This window comes from Galleria mellonella, unplaced genomic scaffold (assembly GCF_026898425.1).
Source record: "Galleria mellonella isolate WM207_F2 unplaced genomic scaffold, CSIRO_AGI_GalMel_v1 utg184, whole genome shotgun sequence".
NCBI lineage: Eukaryota > Metazoa > Arthropoda > Insecta > Lepidoptera > Pyralidae > Galleria > Galleria mellonella.
In genome coordinates this window covers 5,113,852-5,137,904 of record NW_026442025.1, presented here as the reverse complement: position 1 = coordinate 5,137,904, position 24,053 = coordinate 5,113,852, and the positions used below count along the sequence as shown (strand labels likewise).

Below are 24,053 nucleotides of genomic sequence, written 5' to 3'. Positions count from 1 at the left end.
ATCTTTTTTTTTTGTTATATTTTACAAGACGTTGCCAGCGATTTTGTTAATGTGATTTTATGTTAACATATACTTATCTGCTTTATATGGTATGTAAAGTTTTGGAAAAAAATAACTAAAAACTAAAAAGGCCACCCCTTTTTAGGCTTTGAATGTATTAATCAAGGAGGAGGGTAGACAATCGATAATGGAGAATAGTGGTACCATTTAAGGCAGGAGGAAGCACAAAAGATTCGTATGGGTCGACGTGCAACGGCTTAGCTGACCCCATATGCGAAAATAAGATAAAATAACTGGTACCATTGCACTATAGTAGAATTCCTGACTGTTTTTACTTCTGTGTTCTTTTATACTAAGAGGTATAGAGAAAAAGAGAGAGAGAGAGATTTTTTTCAAAATACATTTAATTTTCTCCAGCGAATACTACATCGATCGCTATAGAAAGGGTTCCACCACTGTCGAAAATTCTTGAAGCTGATCTTGTGTGTCAACCAATGTTGATTATTTAAACTGGCACAAAGGCTGCATGGATTAAGGACTGGTGACTCCGTTATGGTATAATGGTTCTTCCATTTGAAGAAGTGGTAGTACCGCTCTCGGTCTTGAATGATATCGTTCATGGTTTTAGCTAGTTTCTCTTCCCCAATTGCCAAGGCGTTGATGTAAGAGTTTGGTGGGAGAAATCTGTCATTATACATTTAAAGTCAGTTTTATATTGCATTTTATGTATTATATACTATCAGATACTCCCTCCCAGTAATTAAAGAGCTACTAAAGAAGTCGTGTACATGAATACCAACTATCTAATAGGTATATCTGTTGACTATCATGTGTACTAATATATTCTTTATTGTACACAAAAGGTTATTGAAGTGTAAAAACAAACATAATAGTGCACAAGGGCGAGCTTATCTCCAATAGATTTCTTCCAGCAAAGCCAATATGAGAAAAGTGACAGTTCATTAGTAGTTACAGTCATACATGTATATAAAAATATAGCTGTGTTTTGATGTGAATAGCTGTAAAATTATTTGTTACAGAGACATAGATAGATAGATAAATAGATACTCTTTATTGATTCCTCCAAAAGATTACAATAGTAAACTTATTATAAATATAAATAATTACAAGAAATAATCACAATGAGAAAACAATAGGCGACCTTATCGCTAAAAGCGATCTCTTTCAGGCAACCTTTGGATGGAGAGAGAGAGATGAAAAATAAGAACTTATTTCTCAGGAACTAGGTCTGAATCATTATCTTTCCGTTTATCGACAATATTCAAAACGAATACTCAAGAGACTATTGAATGTGGTTTTTCAAAAGGGGGGTAAAGAGGTTTCTTCAGGGTCGGCGACGCGCGCGTAATACTCCTGGTATTGCAGGCGTTCATAGGCTACGGTAATCGCTTACTATCAGGTGGGCCGTATGTTTGTGGCAAACCTTAGTGGTATAAAAAATGAATCATTTAAAGAATAGTACGGTGCATTCTATGATGGCCACGAGCTTATACAGAACGGGTCATATACTTGTTTGTCACTAAAGTAGTATAAAAAAAATACCAAAATTATCATACAGTTCATATTGGGCTCCTCCTAAGACAATAGGCACTGCATTATTCTTGTACGCATACAGAATATCTCTAGTAATGTAATCAGCATCTAAAGAGTCTTCGAACGCGAGATAGAAAAAATAATTTCTCCTCAATCTGTAATAACATGGAGTCATAGTATTTCTCTTACATCTTTTAGAGCCACATTCTCCAAAAATATCTATCGTGAGATTATATTTAGACAAGTGATATTGCAAATTCTTCAGAAACAATTCCCTTCTACTCCTGCTCTCACATTTGTTTAAAAATATTGCGGCTGCCTTTGATTTCATGTACAGTTGCATTTTTATCTGGTTATTAATTGGAGTCATATTTCGTTTCCATGGTATATGAGAGCCTAAATCTTGATCGTCTATGTTGTTAACAGTGATAAACTTGTAAGGGATTGTAGATTCTAGCCTGTGTGAGAATATACATAATTTTATTTATATTTCCAATTAATCGACCAGTATCACAAGACTATAGAACTATTTGCTTTTCCTTTAAAATGTTGTAATGGTGTCTTCTTTAGAAATAATAAAGCGTAAAGAATATAACCTGTCACATGACATGGTATTGTTCATGTCTAATAATAGTTACACTTTCTGTTAGATTACTCCTAGTAGTATTTCAACTATAATTACTACGCTGCTCTGATGGAAAAATAAGGGGATTCAACCGACTTTAAAAAGAAGAAGTTCTCAATTTGGTTATAATTTCTTGACGTTTATTACCTCATAAGTCCGTGAGTTATAAACCGATTTAGTTTTTTTTTTTATTTGAAAGGATGTACTTACAGATAATCCAATGAAAATTTTAATCAAATGTTGTTAGGTAATTTAGTTTTTAAATCAAAATAACTGGTTTTTGCTGTGTGTGCGACCCCTCACTAGATGGAGTGACGACCTCGAATAGATTGCAGAGAGTTAGTAGACGCAGGTGGCTCAGGACTGTTCAGCAGTGGATGGATAATGACCGTGATGATGACGATTATGACTGTTTGTGTATTTGTTATTGTTACGCTTTGTTATTCTAGTCTCTTTCTTCATAGATATAATTATGAAAAGTTAAAATGTTAAATACTTTCTTTAGTCTACTGTCATTATCATCATCATCATTTTAGCCATTATGGACTTTACATACTATATACTATATGTCCATGGTACTGCTCATGTCTGTAGGCGATGGTTACCACTTTTCATTAGGTGGGCCGTCAGCTTGTTTGCCATTCTAAGTCGTATAAAAAAAAATGCGATAATAGTATTATAAAGAGGAAAGATTTGATTACTTGTTTGTTTTGTAATGGTGGATCTATAAATAAACTGGATAAACTCAAAAATTATTCAATTATTCGATTATTTTTTTCCACTTATAGAAAGAGACATTAAGAACGATAAATTTAGGCTATATATTATTTAAACAAATATATCAATTGGTGCGAAGTCAGGACGGATTATTAGTAACAAATACATTTACCTGTAAGTCCAAGTCCAGTTAAAAAAATCATCATACGATGGACTACAGATTGGGTAATTATCCGCCGAGTCGTTTGTTGCGAAGATATACTTCTGTAACACACTCCTAGTAGACGGCAGATCGTTCCCGCTCAAACTCACATCTTGCGCGTTAAACAGAATGACATCAAAATATCTTAGATCACCGAATAAACTCCTGTTCTGTGTAAAATAACAATTTTTAAAATTACACTCTCGCCTCACAAAGGCCGTTTGGCCTTCCTCTTCAATTCCATAGAAACTTGTCCACACCAATATGTATTTTAGATCCGGCAAGAATCTAATGAGCTTTTTGAAAGTGAATATTTTTACAGATCGCTGGGTAACTATGTAACTTATTATAATTAAGCATATTAAATGTATTAGTAAATCGGAAAGCTTTCGTATGCGAGCCATTATAGAAGCAAGTTTAATTCTAAAGAACTTCAGATATCTACATTGATTTTATGAATTTATTTGACAATAACAGAATCACGTCTGTTGTCGTTTCGAAGTCAGATTCGTTTCACATTGTATTTGAGTGCATACGTGTGTATACACTATAAGATGACAGCTTTGTTTATGAATACTTGTTTCAATGTTTTTTTAACAGATTAATTGGATTTTTTTTCTTCAGAAATTGTTCTTTTTTCTTTACACAACATTTTTGGATAGTCCATTTATTAATCGGAAGTCCTGTGCAAAATTCTCATTTTTAGATCCATCGGTTCAGGTTATGCATTGTTAGTAAATTATTGGTATATTTTCATAAAGTAAATTTACAAATATTATTAATATTTATGTAAAAGTTTGTAATAGTAGGTAGTAGTGTGTTTGAATATTTGTCACTGTGAAGGTCTGGACGTATTAGAATGAAATTTTGGTACATGGAAGTGCCGTATCCTAGGTTAACAATGAATACAATTTTAATTTAAACGAGTAAAGCCGCGCATTATATCTATATATAGGTATTATTGATCCGCACCAGCTTTACATGGGTAGGTAGAACGATAGTATGGTCTATGTAATTAGCTTGCTTGATAATGTAGCTTCATATAGGTGATAGAAACTTTAAATCGGCGGAGTAATTTTTTAGTTTTTCTATTACTAACAAACATACAAAAAATTTTATCTTCCTATTTTATAATATTAGTATAGATATAGTTTATTATTTTAACAATATAAAATATAGATACTTTTTTTCTGGACATTACGTAATAAAAGAAATATAATTTCACAAATCGTCCATATTTCACAGATTGAATAAAATGCCTTGTAGGTTTGTGAATACAGTAGAGTATAATTTGATTTGTCACAATGTGATTTTCGTCTCATTTTTTTTCGAAAATGTCGACAACGGTGTACCGTATTGTGCATATGATGTGGGTCCGAGAGCGGACAGCTCAGAACGGAATTGTCCGGGCTTTTGAATGGCTCCCGATTACTGTTGTTGCAAGGAAATCATTTTGATGGACGCTTTAGAAAGTTTTTTTTTGTACAAATCTCGACTACATAATCGAATATTATTTTATATTCATTTTGTAAAAGAATCATACTTAAATATTACTTCAAACAGATATCACTAGTGTACATAAAATCCGTGGTTTAATTAATATAAATAGGCTAGTCCTTTGTGTGCTAATTTTTTATTTTAAATTTGTCAAGAGTCCACAGTTTTTAGACTATGATTACATTTTACCTCAGAGAAAGTTCATATCTAAAAGAAAATGTCGAAAAAAAGTTTCAATGTTTCAAAAAGTTGATCCATAATTACTGATGGTATTTTCGGAACGGAAAGGGAACATTTATTTATTCTTTATTCATCACATCTCAAAAAAATGGTGCAAAAGGCTGTCTTAATATTTTATAGCATCCTCTCCTAGTAAATCTTTGGAAAACAGAAATGTAATTATTCAGTGAAAAATAATGAAATTCGATATGGGTGAATAGTTACAGACTAGATACGTCTGATATTGATTCACAAATAATAAAATATATACAATGGAGAACTACTCCATATTATCAAATAATATACTTACAATACACATTGACTCAACTATTAAGTAATAGAATTTGTTTTTTTTTTATGAGTGAAAATGGTATGGCGACCCCGCCTGCGCTAACGGGATACGCTGGCGGGGCACCAGTGAAGGGTGATAGATGAGAATGAAAACAGACCAGTTAGCCCATTATGATGAATTCATCAGGAATTAACCATGATAGTTTCTAGGGGCAACCGCGAGGAGGTCGACCTGGTTGGGTATATTGCTAGCAATGGGATTCTCAGTCTCCATTACTAACAATTCCTTTCCCCCCAATAGAATTTGGTTTCAATTATAATAAATATATTGAATTAGGAATTGTAGCATCTTTATGATAGGTATTACCTCTAATGTTGATTTTGATTCGGCATAATATTACTAGTATTTGAGTGATATATTATAAGTCTATATAGGAAAATGTGCTGATAGGAAAAATGCACAATAATACTCGTACTAGGTATCATGTGCGCTAGTTTTGTCTAAAACGCTTTGAACTTCTATGCAATATCATTTTAGAATATTCAATCGCTTATAAAATAATATGAAAATGTTAGGGTTGCTCTTAGTTTATTCAATTTTTTTCTTTAAAATTATATTAACCTTTCTTAATACTTTACTTTTACATAATTATTTCGTTCAAGTAAAAAATGAGTTAGTTCGCGATAAAGAAAAATGTATTACAATCATTTATAGTATTTAATAATTTTCGATTAATTAGCATACAGATATTTACTGTACGTATATCAATTGATGCTTGTCTCGAATGCGGACATTTTATTAAATTATACTGGGTAATATAAATGAAATTAGTGAAGAGGTTTGGAGTTTATTTATTAGCTACTATTTTTGTATGTGACGTAGATACCTTCGTAAATTCAGAAGTAATTTTTATAATCCTTTTGCTTTTATCACAATACAATTACCAGTGTTTTGCGGAGAAAAATCTTGAAGTCACACATACTTTTGTCATTCTTTTTTCCTCGATATTACTCTTATATTGTAATGAATACCCTTTGCCTTTTTTCAACGTCCTCTATCCAAAAGTTGTCTGTAAGAGATTGCTTAGCGATAAGGCCTCCTTTTGTTTCGCTTCTCATTAATATATACCGTATTTATTATTGTTTTACTTGTTGCAATAAAGTGTAACATGAATAAATAAAAATAAACAGATGTAAATATCGACAAAAGTAAAACGTAATTTCATATTATCGTGTCTATTCACTATTATTGAGTGGGTACATCCCTACCGAACCTATTTATCTTTACGACAGTTGTGTCGGCTTAGATTTAATACGCAGATACGCTCAGATTGTGCGGTGTTCAGTATTCAGTCGGCGGCAGTGATTTTCCAATGAGCGGGCTGGTACGAATGCAAAGACGCAATGTCTTCGCTTCGCCGAGCTTCGGCCGCCGTCCTATTCTGTAGTGTCAATTGTCACAAGTACGGACATTCATGTTACATCATCATCATCACCATATCAACTGTTAATTATCCACTATTAAACATAGGCCTTCCCCATAATGATAGTTTTGCTAATAGATGCTACGCTTGGCAGGTGGGTTGTCAACTGCAGATAGACTTTGGTAATGTTTGAAGAGGGACGCTGCTGCTCATACTTCGACCTATAAGGGCCTTCAGTCATCTCTTACGACACCCAAGAGAAAGAAAGGTGTGGCCCTTTCTATGCCGGGACCACACGGCATGTTCATGTTACATATGTGTGTGTAATTGTGGAAATATATGAGACTACACACATTTTAAATTTACGATCAGTACGATCGACATTTACCATTGTTATAAGTAAATAACAACTGATCGGTTTATTTTTTATGTTTTAATATTGTATATTCGATATACATAATGTATTTCCGATAATTTTAAACCAATTTTGATGATTTATTTGCTGTCATTATTGATTATTTTCATGTTGGCCATATTTAAATTTGGTTAGGATTATAAGAGTTACAGAGAAAAACGATATCTAAATAATTTTCAAGTCGGTTTCAAGTTGTTCCTATGATTATTTACCCACGTATTTATCTATGCAACTGGGATAAAATGTAGTCTATGTGCTTATGTTGGCATCAAGGCGCCAAAAGGCACTATTAAGATGCCAAGAGACAACAAATAGACAAACTTTTATATCTATAATTGCATTTATTGAAAGTGATCAATTGTATACCAGATATAATATCAGAGGGAGACTTTGTACAAAAGTCGATTGCTTGGGTACCACTGTCCCATTCGTGTTTCTACCGTGAAGCAGTTGTGTTTGCATGGCTGTGTTTGCATTTGGTTTGAAGGGTGGGATATGGCGTGAATTTACAGGGTATAGAGTAATAACACCTGAGTCCTCAGGAATGGCAACGCATGGGGGATCATGAGCGAAACAGTATACTCTGTTATGTCCATGGTACTGCTCATGTCTATAGGCGACGGTTACCACTTTCCATCAGGTTAACTTGTTTGCCATTCTAAGTTGTATATAAAAAAAGAAAATGTTCTATCAACATAACGTAACATTAATATTTTCTTTTTAAACTTTCGTGTTGTCGTATATTTTAAATATACTATTATTTACCTGCAATCGCGTCAAGTACGGATAGTGTATTTAAAATATCAGTATTTTGTTTTGTGTCATTTTCACATTCAGAATAGTCCCGCGCGTAAAGGTAAGCGAGGTCTCGTCTTGCTAATGAGATTCTTTGGCTCGCGGTTTGCATTTCAGATCAGTTGCTCTGTCTCATCGCCTCGTGTCGTGCTACTGAAACTTTTCCCTAATAATGACATCTAGTACATTAGGCCAACTGAGTTTTTTTCGCTAATTTTTGTACAGTATTCACAATACAAAACATCACACAACAAAATTGATATCGTTATTAATGATTGAATTGGTACTATGTGCTATTATAATATCCAAATTAATGAACAATCTTTGGCAATTTCTTACAATGTAACTTACATTTTGAGTTAACATTTATATGTAGTCCAAGGATGCAAGAAGCATGTCAAAGACTTGACATGCTTCTTGCATCAGACAATTTATAACGAACAAAAACTGCACCGGTCATAAGATGCCATAAATGCAAAAGCTGCTGTAAATTTTATTTAATAATAATAATAACGTTTATTTAACAAAACAGCACAGGTAATTGTTAATATTTGCAGAAACGCAACCTATTGTTTGTAAAAAAAGGTCTCAGCATTTTACGGCAGTCGAAAGATTACAGCGCTGTTTTTCAGCGCTGTTCTAAAATATTCACGTTAATAAATCTGCAATTGCAATTTACAATTGATTTTATTTTTGTATTACATTATTATGTAAATAGCAGTTTACAATAGATTACATTAGAGTTAGTACCAATTTCGACCTTTGAGCAAAAATCAATAATTTAACGAGTATCTATAGAGGGCATCATGTCCCCTTACATCAGTTATGAATGGCATTTAAGATATGATTTGTGTATAAATGGAATAAATTGCGAGAAGTGAATGTTACAATATTGCAGGGTGTACGGAAGGAATATGAAAAAATCCTTTTATTGAAACTAGCTAGGCCGTTATCCATTATGTATTAGGCACTTGAGGCGTTGTGGCCATTATAACACGATATTTTAATAAAACTATTTCCATATATTATTTTGTGGAAGTATCTTTTGTTAACATTAGCATGTGTATGACCACAGACATTTGTTTCAAAGGACTTAACACGAATATTAGAAGTGTTATGACTTTCCTTAACATCAATTAATCTTCGACAGTTAGTACATTTAATATTACGTTACATATTTCACATCTAAACGATACATAAACAGCCATTTAATCGATTTATATAAATCACACTTCGTTTTTTTTATTTTTTAATAAATTTATTGGTATATGATTGTTATATATTAACACTATTTCTAAATTATTTTAATTTGGCAGATCAGTGTTGGCTGATTTCTGTCCATCCTAACGAGATCAAGCAGCGTGAATATCCTGTTTACAGTCTTCTTATTTTACTAGTAGATTATCATCCTAAAATATAATGTTGGTTTCCTATGTCCTCTCACTGCTAATTATATCAGCTGTAACTGCGGCTGGCAGGAGCAGGTTTCTGAGAAATGGTACTGTCCATTCTATCCATAGCTATTTCGAATTATGGACTAAAAAAAATAAAGTTAAATCATAGCTAAATTAAATATGTTATAACTGCTATGTGAATTAAACATCATCGTTTGGTATTTTCTTTGGAACGTTACTACGACTTGCTGTGTGGTCCCGGTATAGAATAGGCCACCCCTTCCCTTCTCGAGGGTGTCGTAAGAGGCGACTAAAGGAGCTTAATGGTCGAGGGATGGGCAGCAGAGGTCCTCTTAAAACATCACCAAATCCTAACTGTGATTGTCAATCCACCTGGAAAGCATGACAACTACTGGTAAAATCCCCCAAAGGAGAGGCCTGTGTTCAGCAGTGGACAGCTGCCAGCTAATATGATCATCTAACATTTAATGGTCGCATGATAATGCGTTTGTCAGACAAATAGCTAACAATTACAAATATCAACTATACTTAGTTGTATAGTTTTTTTTTAATGGATGAAAATGACATGGAATCCCTGGCTGTGCTATCGGTATACACAGATGGGGTACCAGTAAAATGTGATAGGTGAGAATGAAAAGGCTGGTCCGTTAGCCCATCGAGACGAATTCAACGACAAATTAGTTACGATAGTTTTCAGGGGGAACCGCGTGGAGGTCGACTTGATAGGGTATATTGATAGCAATGGAAACTAATCTCCCTATTACTAACAATCTCTTCCACCCCACTTAGTTGTATAGTTATTAGGGACGTAATACGAGGACGAGGTACGTCAAAAGAAAAAATGGAGTCCTTACAGGATCACTTAGTTTGTCCGTCTGTTTGTTAAATTGAAACTAGTATCAAATATTAAAAGCTGCAATCCTTTGTAGCTGTGAAAAATGCAATCAAAAGGTATATCCGTTTATAGTGTATATTTTAACATTTGCAAAGAAATCAAAACCATAGGGTATTTCCAGTGGACCTACAATTATGAAATTTGGCAAGAAGCTATATCGTATAGCACAAGTAGTTAAAAGCAAAAAATCCCAAAATCGTAAATTTGTAGTTTCATCACAAAAAACAAAAGAATATTGCCAAGTATTTTTTTATAGTTTATGTAGAACATTCGGTGTTCCAGTCGGATTTGCACTTGGTCAGTTTTCTTCATCAATTGCCATAAACTGAGACAAATAAATATAAAGACGTATCGTGTACGACACTGTTAACGTGCGGCAATAATGTGAACATATCTGCAATATTCAGTTTTTGCCGGTCCCGTCTAGTCCCCGGGGGGCTACTGTCTATGACACATGCGTGGGACAGAATCTAAAATGGGCCCCTTGAATACATTTGCTCATCCTATACGTACGAGATGTTCCCTTTTTGTCACCATATTGTGAGATGTGATAGTGTTCTCGAATATTTATTGTAAGTAGGCTGCATTGCATTATTCTTTTAGTAAGATCCTGTGTTTCGAAAATATCGTAAAGGTGTTTTGTAAATGAGCAAAGGAATCTCTTTGCTTTTACTAATAAAAACTTAAATATTACAAGCATTGCTTACTCTCAGCCTTTTTTATTTTTCTCTTATATTACGGGATTTAAAAGGTAACTTACTTACTTTTTAGTTGAAGAAAGTTATGATTTACGAAGAAAGAAAGAAAAATATTGTAATTTTCTTACATATTGTATTAATATGTAAGAAAATTACAAATAAGAAATAAGCAAATAGATAAAAATACTACGTATATTCTAATATTTAAATTTAAATAAAAGTTAAACGACTACGCTTGTCTTATTCAGTACTTGAATGATATTTTATTATTTATCTAATTTTAATTGTACGTTGATGAGTTAATTAGGCTACTATATATATGTAGAAGAATTGAAAGAACTAATTAGAATATACATACATACATTCGAATACATTTTTTTTTTCATTTATGTGGAAATAAAAAAATCTTTTTTATTTTAATGTATAATAATCTGTTAAGTCATATGTATTAAAGAAGTAAAGACGTTTATGGCACTGATATGATCACAATAAAATTGTAATTGAAAATGAAAATTGTTAGTTAAATAAAGAGAGAGAGAGAGAGAGAGAGAGAGAGAGAGAGAGAGAGAGAGACATCTATAAATAAAAAGAGAAAGAGAGAGAGACCTAATTTATTTGCTTGCATTTTTATGTTTTATATGTTATGTTTTTGATATACATATATCTATTTGAAATACTAGGCGCCCATAACAAAGAAGACATCGATCAAGCGAGTCGAACTACTACGCGGACAGGGTGACCACGCGTCTGGCTCAGCTCGATCTATCTTCATCTCGCATGCTCTGGTGGCCCGTTCCCATTGTCCTCTACGTGATATATTGCCGGTTTTGTTTGAAATCCGTCGTTTTGTACTCTGCAATATGCAGACATGTGAATGAAGATGTTGTTATGATTAATGTTGTCATTTTTCTTTTGTAGCATTTCTGATGTTGTTATCACTACAATCATTAATTATTTTGAAACTTTTATTCATTATTTATGGGAGCAAATTTTAGTATAGAATTATAATTTTATTTATACGACTTTGAATAGCAAATATTGATGGTTCATTCACTTCTATTTAAGAGTTGAGCTCTTGTCGATGGAGCTCTTGTCATTTACTACGATTTTTAGCAATTCTATTCACCTCTATACGGCACCGATATTTTCTTTAATTTGCCTGATGTAACTATGCCTTTGTCTCCCCTTCAGTTTCTTCCTTTCTTCATCTTACTTTCTATTATAATGTTCATAAATTCGCTAGTCGTATCAACTGTCCACATTTTGTTCTTTCTGTCCTCAATAGACGGTTTATCAGATGAAAAATGGTAATACCCTGACATCTCCTGACTGTTAATATGTTAATATTAGCGATTATTTTCGTATCGTGATGTACGGAACAGTGCAAACGTGGTCCCAATTGACTGATAGTCTCAGTGTAATGGCGAGATTGAGTGATCACGCTCCAATCTGACAAGTTAGTTCTACTTTCAGGCTGATCGATGGTATAAATGTCGATGCGTCCGCTAATAGCTTACGAATGCGTTATTGATTGATTTTCTTTAGCGTTTACACACGATTAAGTAACTACATCTACGTCTCATTTGGCTGTATTAATCTTTATTAAAACGAATTCGAATTGTCTAACATTTTTTTTAAACAGTTTCAAAAGAACAGGAAAATTGGTAGTGATGGATTTCAAATAGCTTTATGTAAATAAAATAGAGGTAATTCTAAATGGTTTAATTAGATAAGGTTAAAGTACATTTTTTATACATGGTATACTATACGTAGGAGATATTTATAATCTTTATAATAAATTTAAAAAATCGATATGAGGGACTAAAGTCCCTCATATCGATTTTTCATATCGATTGTTTTGGCTTCTATTGCTCTTATTAAAATAAGAGCAATAGAAACCAAAACAATAATTTTTAGAAGTTTATTTGTCTGTCTATCTCTTGTCTGTATATTTGTTCCGGCATCATATAAGAACTATAGTACTAAATTGTACGTAGTTTTCATATTTACGTTCCTTAAGGTTTAAATTAAAAATTAGTGTATATTTCATCTTGCTACGCTATCTAGAACTGATCCATTTCATTGGTTTACCTACTTATAAAATACATACATACGAAGTACCGGGCAAAAAGTTTGTATGTAATTCTTACTAATAGTATAAATGTGAAAGTAAGTTTGTTTGTAAATATACATAGCACTTTGACAGCTTAATCAATAAATATGAAATTTAGTATACACGCATTATACGGGATAGAAAAGGATATAGATATTAATCCCGGTTAATGTACATATCTTGGCCGCAGACGAAGTCGTGGGTAAACGCTAGTATAATATAAACATTATTATAATGAATTGACATTATTAGCTATTTATTATTTATTTATAAATTTCTTACTTCACTTACATTACATTATTACTATACTTACACTTACGTTTGTAACACGAAACTTACAGATTAATGTTATAAACTTAAAAATTTTAAACAACATTGTGAGATAGTTCTGATTATGAAATTTGTAATGAAAATGTAGAGTAAAATTTGGTTTTAGAATCAAGAACATGTTGTCGGTCATATCTCTTACTATATGAACAAAATATTACTATTATACATACGGATAGGCAGCAACGTCCCTTTTAAAACATCACTATAACCTAACTGCGGTTGTCAACCCGCCTGCCAAGCGTTGCAACTACTACCAAAATTCCCCTTATTGGGGAGGTTAAGTCCAGCAGTGGACAGATAACAGCTGATATAATAATAATATCATTACGATTATTGATCGATGGGTCTATCTTCGGATACACTGTGCAGACTGTGCGGGGAGACATCGGAATCCATGGAACACTTGATGTGCAACTGCAATTCATTGGCAAGTATGCGTATGAGTCTACTGGGAACGGCTTATCCAGAGCCAGGGGACTACAGATATCTTAAACCGCGGGATATCGTTACGGTAACGCATAGGATCTATGAAATAATGGTATAAGGCAGGGGGAAGCACAAAAAAACCGTATGGGTCGACGTGCAACGGCTTAGCTGACCCCATATGCGAAAATAAGATAAGATGATTATTGACTACTATTTCACATATTAAACTGTTGGGTCATGAGATACTTATAATAGTTCTGTAGATCCTTTTTTCTACTTTAATAGCGCTAAATGCTTAATACTTAGAAAGAGTAAGACTATTGAATAAAGTGAAGTTTTGAAAACGTTCGAAACTTTACTCACTAAGCCTCCCGGTACAGAAGTGAGGCGCCAAGTAGAAATCCTCAGGGGAACTTTGTGAATTTTTTAAATATTTTATTTTTTAAAGCGCTATTGAGGTTATGGAACTGTAAGCGTAGGGATTTGGCAGCTTAGCAGTATCTCTGTTGATAGTTGCTTTTACAAAATATATATAAACACCAATATGTTTTAAAATATAGTTTTTGATAATAAAATGTTTTTTATTTTCAATTAATATGAAATAGGCGATTCTTTATTAGGCTATATTTTACATATGGGTTTTGAAAATAAATAAATACTTCTAAACGGTGTATCAAGATAAACTGAACTGAAACTGCGTAGAAATTTTTCATCTTTACGCATCTTTTATTGGATGTATCATAGAGAGAACACTTCCCATGACATATTCGAACGAGGAATGGTTTGGATTGATACCTGCTGCTGATTTTCACTGCTGAGTGGCGGTCATCCATCGTGCGTTTTTCAAGACACTTTCACTCTTTGAAATCAACTTCCAGCAGCAGTATTTCCAAACCGATACGATATCATAACCTTCAAGAAAAGAGCATATTCCTTTTTAAAAAGTCGGCAGTACATCTGCAATGCCCCTAGTGTTGTGTGTGCTAATGAGCGGCGGTATTTACTTACCATCAGATGAGCCGAATGCTCGTTTGCTCCTATGTTTTAAAAAAAAGCACACCAAATTTTGAGTTAGAAAAAACTCTGGAACACAACTGTGAAAAACGCATTCAATTTGGTGTATATGATGCCGAAACAAACATAAAGACAATGAAAATTCTAAAGAAAATTGTTTTGGCTATTCTACATCTCATTAAGTTTCTCTATATAAATTTTTCTTTAATATCTCCTATGTACAGACACTGTCTAGTTACAATTTTATTGTATATACTCATATATAGATATATATTTATGAAGTCGGTTAAAATAGACGCACAAACAACTGGAGCGTTACGAGTCGCCGCGGCGTCTTCGAGTTCAGGTCGTTTTGACATGGAAATAGATCTGTCGGTCCGATGCAAATTACTGAATAATCGGCTCATTGAGATGCGGCGACAATGAGTCCTTGTCGCCGTCTCCCCGCCGACAGTTGTTCCACATCGATCCATCCCGTGTTTGTTTTACACAACCTTTGATGTACTACTTTTAGCGAAACTTGACAACCCTAGCGGCGATGGCATAGATTATTGCAATAGACATGTAATGTAGGCAAATTCGTTGTAGTTTTACCAAAGTAACACTTTGCAGAAAAGTCATTTGCATCGGTACCTCTATTCAGATCGTGTTTTTCTTTAAAGAAACTGCGATTTCTTGAACGTGGGTGGGAACATTATCATCATTCCAGCCCTTAACCATCCATTGCTGAACATAAGCCTCCCTGAAGGGTTATGCCAGTAGTTACCACGCTTGGCAGGTGGACTAGCGACTAAAGTTAGGCTTTAAAATGTTTTAAGAGGGACGCTGCTGCTTATCCCTCGCCCTCATTTAGTCACCTCTTAAGACACCCACGGGAAAGGAAGAGGAGGCCTATTCTATGCCGAGACCACATGACCAAGAGTTTGTGGGATATTGTAGTGGTATTATGGAGTATAACGGTATGACATCACAGGGTATAGAAATATGCAACTCATGAAATGTGTTAGGGACACCATAGTATATTAAAAGAAACCAAGTTCTTGCTTATAGGTGGCGGTTGCCACTTTCCATCTGACGATATATTTTTTAGCGAGGATAAAAATAAATATATACCAACTAACATTTACCTGCGACTTTCTCCGCGTGACCAGGATATGTCGATTGTTCGGGATAAATAATAGGCTATATCCTTCTTCATCTCATATAGTCATAACAAATATGACAATTGGGTATCAAATCGTAGCTCAAATACAAATTTGATTAATACAAAAATACAAATGTGTGTCAAGAACAAAAGCAAGGAAATCAGAGAAACCAATGAATTAATAACAAAAAAATATATTAATTGGTTGACGTGATAAGGTGCTAAGAGGTAACAAACAAATAAACAAACAAAAGGATTTCGAATTTGTTAAAATACGCACTTTTAAAGAATCCTTTCAGAAAGAAGAAAAGCAATATTTTTATTCTGTTATTATAGTTAACTTACTTAAATTTAAGAATTTCTAGTCATTTTTTCATTATCGCCCATTCGGAACGTAATTTCAGGTCGAGTCTTTACGTGTTGAAAATTAATAAATTTGTTTCATATTTGAATAGGTAAATAAGTCTATTATTATTATTATTATTATTAATAGGTTATCGTCCTCCTAAAATATAACGAGATCCTCCAAAGTTCCGCTAACGTCAGTCAATGGTGTTAACGCGACGTATATCACGAAACACATTGAACAAACCCCATTAACGGAACCAAATCACGAGTTATGAACTAACCCATCGGTGCGTAACCCTAATAAGTATGCTATATTAACGTACTGGGCCCATCTCGCTACTTGTTCAAATTAGAATGCCTGTTTATATCATCTCCCTTCTAAACTAATTATAATGACGGATTTTGAAACAGTACTGTCACATTTTGTAGCCAATTAATTAGAGGCACAGTCAGGTTTTATTTTTTGGTAATATTTATTTTCTGGAATGATTCCTTTTTCAACCGACTTTAAAAAGAAAGAGGTTCTTAATTCGATTGTATTTTTTATATTTATTGATTTATAAGTGCGTCAGTTATAAACCAATTTCCAAAATTCTTTTATTATCTAAAATATATACTTAGGTTGATTGATTGATTCACTAAAAATTGTATTAAAATTAGTTCAAAAGTTTAGTTTTTAAATAAAAATATGTGAGTTTGCCACAACTGAAGTAGTTTTTTTTTTTTTGGTGGAACACAATTTTAATTATTTATTAGTATTATCTATTTGTGGATATCCGTGGATCATCTTTTTTTGTAACCTCTGTGTCTTTAATCTCTGATCTTTTCCTATTATCCTTTACAAATTTCTAAAATTAGTTAAGGTTGGTGTTCTAGATTGTATAGGTCAGATGTTCGTTGTGACTTTACTTAAAGTATAGGATTACCCAGTTTGAAGATCAGGCAAAATAAAAAAATAAAAAAAAATGCAATCGAATTGAGCCTCCTTCTTTTTTAAGTCGGTTGAAAAAAAAAGTGTTTTTGTTTTGGTTCAAAACTTTTATGCTTCTGTAAGTTTAAAATAATAATGCTATTTTTTATTCCGTAACTATATCTCACATTTTTTATAGTATTAGGAATTGCTAATAAGCTAACAACAACAGATCGACCGCCGCATAAACTCCTAAAAACCATCGTGGTTCATTCTTAGTGAATTAATTCCGATGAGCCGACTGACTTGATTTCATTCTCATCTATCATCCCTCACCGATACCCCGTCAATGTGTACTGATAACGCAGGCGAGGTTATTATACCATTTTTGTCTCATTAAAAAACCTGTTGCTCATAATAGTATATTTTATATAAAATTTATCAGTATCACTTACTCTTGCTGACTTCGCATTTGAAGTGATTCTTAAAAAAAGAGTTCATCAAAATTTCATTGTCACATTATAACTTGTCTAAGCGTACTGACAGAGTATAAAATCAGTTTTTATCACTCCATCTCGGTAGCTAAGTGGGGGCACGGACACGGCAAAAGTTGTGCCGTAAAATTAGGTATAACCTTAGCAAGATCACTCAAAGTTGTAAGGGGAATTTATGTTTTATGAGGAAAAATTGCGGAAAGTTGCCACTAGCATACCTAATTCGGATTTTTATGTTGGTATTTTGAAAATGTACGGCGTTATAAACTTATGGCTTAGAATGTAAAGGTGTAGTTGATAATTCAAGTATACTTGAACGTTTCTATCCACAAGGATTTTAATTAATTTGATAAGTCATTAGACATGTGCACAAAGAGTACCTACATACTTCTAATCTTTGTGATGTGGACAAAACAGGAGATTTTTGGAAACAGTTATGTTTTACAATTTGGACTGTAAACCGTTATTACTTGATGGAAAGTGGTCGTCATCAGTCATCAGATACAGACAGCATTATGAACTTTCCACCATTTTTATTTTCTATTTAAGATCTTAGCTCTTGTCGGCGGATCACTACGATCAGCTTCACCTCTTGATACGACACGATATCAATTTTTTTTCTTGACCTGCCTGATGTAACTATGCTTTGGTCTTCCCCTTCCTTTTCTTTCATCTATCTTACCTTCTATTATAAAACTTATAAGTTCGTCGTGTTGTATCAAGTGCCCCAATATTTGTCCCCTTCTAATCTCAATAGTTTTTATAATTTGTCTCTTTTCTTTAACTCTAAGTAAGACTTCCTAATCATTAATAAACTGGACAAGTATAGAGAAAATTCTTTATCCTTCTTTAGTACTGCATTTCAAAGGCTTTAAGTTTATCTGCTTCTTTTTACGTTGGTGACCACGTTTCAAATCCATACAAAGCTATACTCCAGACAGCATCCTACCATATTAAATTCAAATTCGAAATATTCTTTATTCAAATATACTTGTTCACAAGCACTTTTAAATTCTAATCTTTTATGATTCTACAGCTGAGTTTAGAATGTATGAATGAAAAATCTGCTGAGAAGAACTCGCAAAAAACTCAACAGTTACTCTTTTAAATCTTTAATTAGATCTTCAAAAATAAAGTCAACAATATTTGAGTTTATTAAAATACACTATGTCTAAAATGACATGCTCATTTAGTCCGTGCATGATCGACTGATACATATTTGTCATACAAGTAATCGTTTAGTGTATAATAGGCTTTTTTTCAATAAGTGTTTCTCACAGTAGTAACAGTTTAAAATTTATTAAATGGTAGATCCAAGGTATTCTTCGTTAATAATATTATAATATTTAATGCCCATTCTCATAAAAGAGCTATTAATTTTTTCTAAACAATACGATATTTGGAACAGCAAGTCTGTATTTGTATCTAGTATGGAGATTATTGAGATCGTTATTTATTAAGAAATAGTTGATGGTCCCTGTGTATATACTCGTATATCTGCATATATATATATATATATATATATATATATATATATATATATATATATATATATATATATATATATATATATATATATATACACACACTGTTATTCCCATGGCACCGCTTATGTGTGACCATGTCTGAGGGCTAAGATGTTTCATCTCTGTATGTTGTAGTTTCATTGCTATATCCTATCTTTCAAATTAAAGCATCCATATAATGACAGATGTATCGAGATAGCAACAAAGATTGACAGAGAAAAACCAAGCAAACAATGTTGAATCCTTATTAATTATTCTCGTTAACATGTATCGTATATATTAAGATAATTCTTAAAAAATAAAAGAGTATTAGAACATAATCACGTGTTTCACTCGTCTCTCACTTCATAATGAAACGAGTTTATTATCATTTGGCATACCCATAATATTTTGCATTTAGATAGATATAGGCTATTTATATCTCGGTCACGCGAACGAAGTCGCGGGCATGGCTAGTATATAAAATTGATAGCAGTATATGTCACTGCTAGTATGTAGATGTATTATGCAATTTGATTCAAAAGCTAATACAAGCTATGGTTAGAATACCAATTGTAACTGGATATTTGGAATTCCTCGTATTTCTCCTCGCTAGAATGCAATGCATTTAATTTATTGTACGCAACAACCCTATAACAAAGTATTTAAAGTTAGCCGTACACATAGGCTAGCGGCACGAAAGTTTAAATATGAAAACTTTATATATGAACGAAAATTAATTATACTCACTACGTTAGATAGTACTTACTGACTGTAAGTACTTATATATTAAATAACAAAATAAAGTGTATATAAGTTTATATTTGTTTTTCTATAGATACGGATGTACACATGTGTAACTATGGATATCTTAGTGTAGATACCTATATAAAGTTTAACGGATAAGGTATAACAACATTATGACATATTTAATAAAACTATTTTTAAAAATTGACTAACCGCAACCAGAAAAAAGATTGAAATTATTAGATTTTTTATATTTTTTTTTAAGATTTAGAAACATTTACTACAATGACGATAAAATTAATATGGAACCAATGTAGGAGTAAACCTAAAAAAATTATCAAAATTGAATTAATAAAATAAAGAATGATATTATATTTTAGATCGCTTTTAACGATAATAACGATAATTTTAATTGGTTTAATTATATTAGGGAGTATACCAAGGAAACTTCTGTTTATTCGAAATTGGAACCACTATCTATTAAAGTGCTGGCCACTAACAATTTAAGACTATAATAAAATCGATGTACGTCAAAGTTGCCTCGCATCCGGTGCACAAGCGACGTTCTGACGTAAATCAATTACGACGCAACGCAATGTTAAATAGTTGGCAATATTGGGCGGGAAGCGGGAACTATGTGAGAAAATTATAACTACTAGGACTGAAATAACGTACGCTGATCTTATGTTATATTGCATATTTTGAGAATTTGGTGCTGCACCGCTGTTTATCCGATTGCAGTCGATAGGTTATGTTTTTCATATTCTTATTTGTGAGTTTAAGTAAAAAGGATGTAAGGCTAAGTTTTAGGTTAGGATGCCACTTAATAACTCCAACATGACAGGAGTATAACAGTAAGCTAGACATAATCATAAGAGAAGAGGGAAGAAGGGATTGTTAGTAATAGGAACTAGCAACTTTTTGCTAGCAATGTACTCTGTGTATCTATATGGCAACGGCAGTTAGGTTTTCGATGTCTTAAAAGGGACGTTGCTGCCAATTCCTGAACTATTAAGTTCCCTTACTCACCTCTTATGACACCCATGGGAAAGGAATGACACATTCCAATACCGGTACCACACGAAGAATATCATCTGTCACTATTGCTTTCATCTTCGTGAGATGACAAGAGAAAGAAGCAAAAATAGTACAAGAAAAAAAAATCTCTAAATTATATAAAATACCAAAACCCGATAATTAAAGTATTACTTTAAGTTTCCTCAATTCATGAATGTACCGCTAAATATTTCTCTGTCTGCCCAATGGTTGGTAAAGAACATCGTTCCAAATATACATAGAATTTCACAGTGCATTACAGTTTAAATAAATAAATAAAATAATAATCGTGATAATAAGTTAAATGACCACATATTGGAGATTGTAAGATAAATATTGGCTATAGTTTTAAGTTATTACCAATCAGATCTATATACAGTGTCTTACACGGATTGTGTTAAGCTAATGGCTTAGTGGCGATTAGTGAGAGATAGGTCAGGTATTGCTCTTTGAGTTATTGTAATCGCTGTTGAATCTATTAGCAGTTGGCATCGAATAGAGATATATGTAGAGTAGAACTGATTAATATTGTTTACAACTATGATCGGGATTTACCTTCTCTAACCCATATACATAGGGGGGAAAGGGATTGTTAGTAATGGAGACTGAGAATCCCACTGCTAGCAATGTACCCAACCAGGTCGACCTCCTCGCGGTTCCCCCTGGAAACTATCATGGTTAATTCCTGATGAATTCATCATGATAGGCTAACTGGCCTGTTCTCATTCTCATCTATCACCATTCACTGGTGCCCTGCCAGCGTATCCTGTTAGCGCAGGCGGGGTTACCATACCATTTTCACCCATAAAAACAAAAACCATATACATAGTATATGTATATCCAAGTGATTCTTTAAGCCGTTAAGACGCTATGTGGTAACAAACAAACAAAGTTTAACATTTATAATATCAATAAGAATTTAGGATAAAAAAGTAGCCTTTATTGATGTTTAGATATTTGATTATTACGTGGTAACGATTAAACAGCTGCACAAGTTTTAATAAGTTAACCAAATTTCTTGGATGAATCCACAGTATATTTTTTATTAAAATGCACACTTTAATATATTATTATAATGTAAAATATAGATAGACAGACATAAGTATAATTAAATAGATTAATGATGCAATAGATTCGATATTCCTGCATTATTAAATACTATTAATATTTCAAACTGCAGGAATTATCTACCACGTCGTATTAAGTATAGATTTACGTCATACGAAAGTCAACAAACGCGACCCGTGTACATCTGAGTAGCACGATTCGATTGAAACAACGTTCATTGTGCAGTTCTTTGAAAATTTAAACATATGTTAGCACCTTTATAAATTACTGTAACAATGATATTAACACCACATTATATAGGTTTTTGATGGGTGAAAATGGTATGGTAACCCCACCTGCGCTAACGGGATACGCTGGCGGAGCACCAGTGGAGGGTGATAGATGAGAATGAAAACAGGCCAGTTAGCCCATCATGATGAATTCATCAGGAATTAACCATGATAGTTTCCAAGGGGAACCGCTTGGAGGTCGACCTGGTTGGGTATATTGCTAGCAATGGGATTCTCAGTCTCCATTACTAACAATCCCTTTCCCCCACAGTATATAGGTAGCATCTAGCACATTGTAAAGGGAAAGCAAAAAAAAAAAGAAAAATGAACAATTATCTGTTATTAATTTTCCTTCATTTCCTATATCTATTACATTAGACGTCACATCAAGAAATTGCAAACACGAGTATTATTATAAATATTGTGTTTATTTTGTACTTTATATGAATACATTTCAAAAATATGTAGCCAAACGTAGTGATTCAACAAATCCAGCCCGCGTGCCGCCCATACGAGGGAATTCACTTAGCATATGACAAATAGTGCTGGAGTGACATGCTTTTAAGATCCGTAATCATATATAATCCATATCAGGCTGCTACGTGAAAGTTTGCATGTTTTGAAGTAGACTGAATTATGTTGCTATGCTCTTTATCATATATATGAATGCGAAAGTTTAAGGATAGATGGATGAATGTTTATTATTGTATCACGCAAAAGCTACTGAACAGATTTGAATAAAATTTATTTCACGGATAGGTTTTTTAATGGATGGCAATGGAATGGTAATCTCGCTCGTTCTAACGGTATACGCTAGCGGGGCACCAGTGAAGGATGATAGGAGATGATGAAGAGGTAGGTTACTTAGCCCATCGTGATGAATAGGTCTGGAATTTAGCACGATGATTTTCAAGGGGCACCACGTGAAGGTAGATCTGATTGGGTATATTACTAACAATGGGTCATATGTTTGTCTATTCTTAATATTACAAGTCTTTTGGATAGATACTACATTCTCTTATAATATCGATTAGTCGTAAGTCAAACGAAAAACAAGAATGAACCCGATATGTGGGCAGATGAACGGACTTCGACGATCGATGGACTTAGTCACAGATGTAGATTTATATAGAAGTTTATTATTTATTTATTTAACTCTTTATTGCACTAAAAACATAAAAATAAACAATGACATATAAACAATTCAATGGAAATACAGTTGCATGGAGTACAGGTTAAAATATACATATAAAGGTACAAAAGGCGGTCCTATCACTAGGGCAATCTCAAAAAGTTTTTTTTTTACATTAACTAAGAGTTAAGGCTCTCGGTAATTTTGTGTATCAATGTGTTGGATGACAATGATGACGTAATTTCCTTTTTATCATCAAGTGAATACAAAAGGCAACTGAAGCCAGCAAGATCAATATACTAGTGTAAATCAACCATCAGTTTATTTGCTATTCTAATAATTACAAAAAAGAAGTAAAACTCGTGTTCTTTAGTCGATCAGTTGGGTGGATTACGACGTTTATAACTACTTAAAAAATTTCAACAGTGTACAATGTTTAAATAATATGATGTTAAATAAAAATATTAGAATGTTTTTTTTTTGTAACACAGAGAGGAAATTAGCATGCATCTCGCCTAATGGTGAGTAAAATGATGAGTGCAAATGCTCTTGAGCGGCGATACCGTTCAAGAGCATTCGCGACACCGCAGAAATTGCAGGTAATTTGCACGCCTTTTAAAAAGATATGTCCTTTTTCTTGAACTTTACGATATTGTATCTGTTCGGGAATGGATATATGTATAGTTAGTTACTGAAAGTATAGAGAAAATAGGTCCTATTACAAAAATAGTGTGATGTAAAAACAATGGT

The 24,053-nt window shown here is 33.1% G+C and overlaps 2 protein-coding genes across 2 annotated transcripts in view; both read right to left on the bottom strand.

Moving 5' to 3' along the window:
- Positions 1–392: 392 nt before the first annotated feature.
- Positions 393–3,502, bottom strand: LOC113512180 (alpha-(1,3)-fucosyltransferase C-like). Its single transcript, XM_026895981.2, has 3 exons — positions 3,069–3,502; positions 1,578–2,012; positions 393–684 (listed from the first exon to the last, which is right to left on the bottom strand). Exons 1-3 carry the CDS (start codon positions 3,500–3,502, stop codon positions 393–395), a joined length of 1,161 nt encoding a protein of 386 aa, XP_026751782.2.
- A 2,952-nt stretch (positions 3,503–6,454) lies between these two features.
- LOC113512179 (alpha-(1,3)-fucosyltransferase C-like) overlaps positions 6,455–24,053 on the bottom strand; it is a 43,232-nt gene continuing 25,633 nt past the window's right edge. Inside the window, exon 4 of the mRNA XM_052893809.1 lies at positions 6,455–6,547. Coding sequence (XP_052749769.1) covers positions 6,455–6,547 — 93 coding nt within the window. The remainder of the gene's footprint in view (positions 6,548–24,053) is intronic.

Coding starts and splice junctions, on each gene's coding strand:
- LOC113512180 (XM_026895981.2), bottom strand. CDS start 3,502: ATGGCTCGCATACGAAAGCTTTCCGATTTACTAATACATTTAATATGC. Junction 2,013..3,068: donor AACTGGACTTGGACTTACAG/GTAAATGTATTT, acceptor ATTCTCACACAG/GCTAGAATCTACAATCCCTT. Junction 685..1,577: donor GGAGGAGCCCAATATGAACT/GTATGATAATTT, acceptor GTATAATGACAG/ATTTCTCCCACCAAACTCTT.